This window comes from Entamoeba dispar, genomic scaffold (genome assembly GCF_000209125.1).
Source record: "Entamoeba dispar SAW760 scf_1105229460797 genomic scaffold, whole genome shotgun sequence".
Lineage (NCBI taxonomy): Eukaryota > Evosea > Mastigamoebida > Endamoebidae > Entamoeba > Entamoeba dispar.
In genome coordinates this window covers 2,218-6,323 of record NW_001854372.1, presented here as the reverse complement: position 1 = coordinate 6,323, position 4,106 = coordinate 2,218, and the positions used below count along the sequence as shown (strand labels likewise).

General features: G+C 21.2%; 2 protein-coding genes across 2 annotated transcripts, besides 18 other annotated features; both read right to left on the bottom strand.

Moving 5' to 3' along the window:
- Window positions 1-62: 62 nt before the first annotated feature.
- On the bottom strand, window positions 63-596 carry EDI_283220 (uncharacterized protein; the record flags this gene model as incomplete). Its single annotated transcript, XM_001737696.1, has 1 exon — window positions 63-596. One exon carries the CDS (start codon window positions 594-596, stop codon window positions 63-65), a length of 534 nt encoding a protein of 177 aa, XP_001737748.1.
- Window positions 412-520: a microsatellite.
- A 184-nt stretch (window positions 597-780) lies between the features above and the next one.
- Window positions 781-844: a microsatellite.
- A 35-nt stretch (window positions 845-879) lies between these two features.
- On the bottom strand, window positions 880-3,288 carry EDI_283210 (myosin heavy chain, clone, putative; the record flags this gene model as incomplete). The annotated part of the gene is made up of 1 exon (XM_001737695.1): window positions 880-3,288. One exon carries the CDS (start codon window positions 3,286-3,288, stop codon window positions 880-882), a length of 2,409 nt encoding a protein of 802 aa, XP_001737747.1.
- Window positions 1,549-1,598: a sequence feature (AT_rich).
- Window positions 1,782-1,849: a sequence feature (AT_rich).
- Window positions 1,880-2,040: a microsatellite.
- Window positions 2,043-2,218: a microsatellite.
- Window positions 2,127-2,299: a microsatellite.
- Window positions 2,312-2,451: a microsatellite.
- Window positions 2,326-2,494: a microsatellite.
- Window positions 2,496-2,612: a microsatellite.
- Window positions 2,671-2,805: a microsatellite.
- Window positions 2,745-2,808: a microsatellite.
- An 18-nt stretch (window positions 3,289-3,306) lies between the features above and the next one.
- Window positions 3,307-3,331: a microsatellite.
- Window positions 3,332-3,359: 28 nt separating this feature from the next.
- Window positions 3,360-3,434: a microsatellite.
- Window positions 3,435-3,623: 189 nt separating this feature from the next.
- Window positions 3,624-3,698: a sequence feature (AT_rich).
- Window positions 3,699-3,798: 100 nt separating this feature from the next.
- Window positions 3,799-3,829: a sequence feature (AT_rich).
- A 42-nt stretch (window positions 3,830-3,871) lies between these two features.
- Window positions 3,872-4,004: a microsatellite.
- Window positions 4,005-4,032: 28 nt separating this feature from the next.
- Window positions 4,033-4,082: a sequence feature (AT_rich).
- The last annotated feature ends 24 nt before the right edge of the window (window positions 4,083-4,106 follow it).

Below are 4,106 nucleotides of genomic sequence, written 5' to 3'. Positions count from 1 at the left end.
TTCTTTGATTTTTTCATGATAAGTGATTTTTAGCAAATTTAAATCCTGGATATAAGTACTATTTATTTTTTTCCTTCAACAAATTTATGTTCAATTTGATTTAATAAATCATCTGCTTCTTTAATTTCTTTAATAAGTTTACTTCCATTTTGTAAATATTCAACAAAATTTATCTTTTCATTAATAAGAGTTTGATTTCTTATTTTCCATTGTTCAAGAATATACTCTTCATTTTTGCCAATAGCCTTAGTTTGACTTTCAACCCACTCTAATTTTTCTTTAGAAATTTTTAACTGTGGGAATAATACTTTTAATTTTTCCATTTCTTCCGTTTTTTTTATTTTAGCTGTTTTCATTTCTTCTTCTGCACTTTTTAACATCTCTTCATATTTGTTTACTAAAATAACATCATTACCTTTTTTTGCATTTATTATTTCTTCTTTATATAATTTTACTTCAACTTTCTTTTGTTTATATTCTTCTTCTTGTTTATTCATTTTATTTCTAACTTCTTTTATTTGACTGTTTACAATAGCAATAAATTTTTGTAACAATGCTGTGTATTTACCGTAATGATAAATTAATTCATCATCCATCTTAGTGAATTTACTTACGCTACTATTCTCTCTTTTCCAATCACTTATTAAATATTCACTTGTTTGACTGTTGTAAACTTTTTCAAATAGTTCAATAATACTAACAGTTCTTGGAATATATGCAAAAGCTACACACAAAAATAACAAATTTATGATGATTTTCATCGACAATATAATTTTCAAGATCTTTATTTTCTTTTTAGTTTTTCTTTTTTTGTTGATTTTTACTTTTCTTATTATTTTTATTTCTTCTAAAACATAAAGAGGAATAACGAATGTTCAATTACCAGCTTTTAGAACAGAAACCTAATGAAGTACAAAGTTGATTTCCAGAAGCAGGTAAATCATGAGATAAATCGATGAGTTGGATTTTCATGAAACTTTCTAAACAAAGTCTTTCATTAGGAGAGGATTGACAATAGTTGAGGACATTTTTAGTAAGAAGAAGATGAGGAGTACCTTTAGCGATTTTGTCAATGACATAATTTCCGATATTTTCACAAATGGAACAAATTTGATTAAGAGAATTTGTGTTATTGAGAATAGAGAATAAATATTTACCATTAGGATTTCTTAATTCATTAATGAGATTATTTAGAATAGTATTAATGTGTTTATTTCTATGAAGTCTAAGTTTAATTTGATTAGTAAGGGATTTAATGTTGTTGTCATAGAATTTACGAGATATTTGACAGACAATTGTATCTCTCATCTTAAGAAGATTTTTAATTTTCAAATGATCAGCTTTTGATTTTCTTTTGAAAAGACGATTCATTTCAAGTAAATAGAATTCAATGTTTCTTGCTTTTTTAATAGCTTCTTCACCAATTAATTTTAGTTTTTCTTCTTCTTTCTTAATCATATTATAAATTTTATTTCTTCTCATATAAAATTTAGGACTTAATTTTCCTTTACATTTAGATATTCTTTTACTAAGATTTTGTGCATTTCGTTTATATTTAATTAAATTATTATTAATTAAATCTTTTTTATGAATAATAAGTTGTGCTTCATGAATCATTATTTTTTCAAATTCTTCAATTCTTTTATTAATAATTTCTTCATTATATCTTTCAAGTTTTTGTTTAATACTTTTTTCAATAATATTTAATGGTTTTAAACTTTTATTAATATCTTTCATTTTATTTGTAGCAGTTATAATTTCTTCTTTAGTACCACTATTTGTTTTTTTAATAATTTTATTAACTAATATTTGAATTCTTTTCTTTTTATCTTTTATTATTTTAATTTTTCTTTGAAGTTCTTTTTTAATCCATTCAATATTTTCTTTTCTTTTATATTTCATTTCTTCAATTTCTTTTCTTCTTTCTTCATTTCTTTCTTGTTCTTTTTGAATTTTTTCTTCTATTTTTTTAATTCTTTCTTCATTCTTTTCTATTTCTTTAATTTTATCTTTTTTAATTCCTTTACATTTCTTTCTTTTAATATTTTTATTTCTTCTTTTAATTATTTCTTTTCTTCTATTTAAAATATTAATTCTTTTTTCTATATTTAAATATTCAAATTCCATTTCTTTAATTCTTTCTTTTTGTTTTATACTTAATTCTTCTTTTGCTTCAATAATTTCTTTTGTGTTTTTCTTTCTTTTTCTTTCTTCTTTTTTAACTTCTGAAATTGCTTCTTCCATTCTTTTTTTTCTAATTATTTCTCTTTCTTTTTTCATATATTCACTTCTTCTTTCTAAATCAATAATATCTCTTTTAATTTGTTTAATTCTCATTTCTCTTACTCGATTTTCTTCAATTATTTGTCCTGTTTCTAATTCTTTTCCTTTTCTTTTTATTATTTCATATTCTTTTTTTGTTCTTTCTTTATTTATTTTAATTTCTTTCTTAAGTTCTTTCTTAATATTATGAATCTTTTCCATTATATTTTTAATTTCTTCTTCTTCTTGTTTTTCTATTTTCTTTTTACTTTCTCTTTTAATTTCTTTTTCTGTTTTAATTCCTTCTTTTATATTATTTTTTTTTTCTTTTATTCTTATTTTTTTCTTTTCAATTTCTTTATTAATATCATTTCTTTCTTCTTGATAATATTCTTTAACTGCTTCTACTTCACTTTTACTTATTTTATTATTTATTTTCTTCTTTTCATTTTCAAGATTGTTAATATCACTTTCAATCATTATTATTTCTTTTTCGTTTTTTTCTCTTTCTTCTTCTATTTCTTTAATTCTTTTTTCACTTCTTTCAATAATACTTTCTACAAATGATGGTTCTTTAATATTATTAATTATTTCTTTACTTTTCTCATAAAGTATTTCAATTTCCCTTGTATCTCTAAATATTCTATCTTTCATATTATTTATTCTTTCTTGTTCTTCTCTATTACTACATTTTTGATATCTTGAAACTTCACTTCTCATTTTCTCACTTCTTTCTTTTAACCCTTTAATTTCTTCTTCTATTCTGCAATATAAAACAATTGCTGTTTTCTTTCTTCTTATTTCTCTTAGTAAATGTTCAATATGATAACTGGGCATTTTATTTCTTGTTGAATTAATAAGTTCTCGATATTTGTATTCTCTTAAATTTAATTCATCCATAATTTTATTCCCAACCTTGCATGTTCTAATTCCTTCATTTCTTTTTGTGTTTGTTGTGTTTGTAGTTATTTCATTCGCATAAATAATAACAACAAAACCAAATAAGATGAAAAGACTTCTTCTCATTATTATAAAATAATATGATTTTTTTTCTTTTTTTTTTCTTTTTCTATGATTTTTAGGAAATTGAAAATCTGAAAGAGAAAAAAAAAGAAAATAAAAAAATTTAATAAAAAAAAAAAGGGTTAAATGAGAAACTAGAAAAAGAAGAATGTTATTGTATTACTGTGATAATTGCAAACAATACACTATGAAAACTGAATGTCCACAATGTTGTGGATATGTACGTAGTGCACATCCAGCTAAGTTTTCTCCAGTTGATCCATATTCAAAATATAGAATTGCTACTAAAAAGGAATTTGGACTTCTTCCTACATCCACAAAGAATTGATTGGTTTTGGTTTTTATTTGTTTTATTTTTTTATATTGAATAATAAATGAAATTGAAAATAATTTCATTTACAATTTATTTTATTGAAGAAGATACAACAATAAATTACTTTAAATCAACATTTCTATTTTATATACAATTCATTCATTAATAATTCATACAACAATTAATTAGAACTAACAGTCATAATTAAATTTATTATTTTTGTTAATTTATCACAGAATTCATTTACTAACCAAATTATTCACACACTAATCTAATTAAAACAGAATTATAAATAATATAGAGTGATATTGATAAATAAAAGAAATAAAGAAGAATAAGAGTTTCAATGAGATAATATATAAATAGATAAACAAGAAGAATAAAATAAATAATAAAACAAGAATAATAATTTTATTAAAGGATAAACCAAAAAGATTTATTGATATTATTTTAAAATAAATTATCAATATTAAGAATTTATTAACACACAGATACACTAAATAAGATA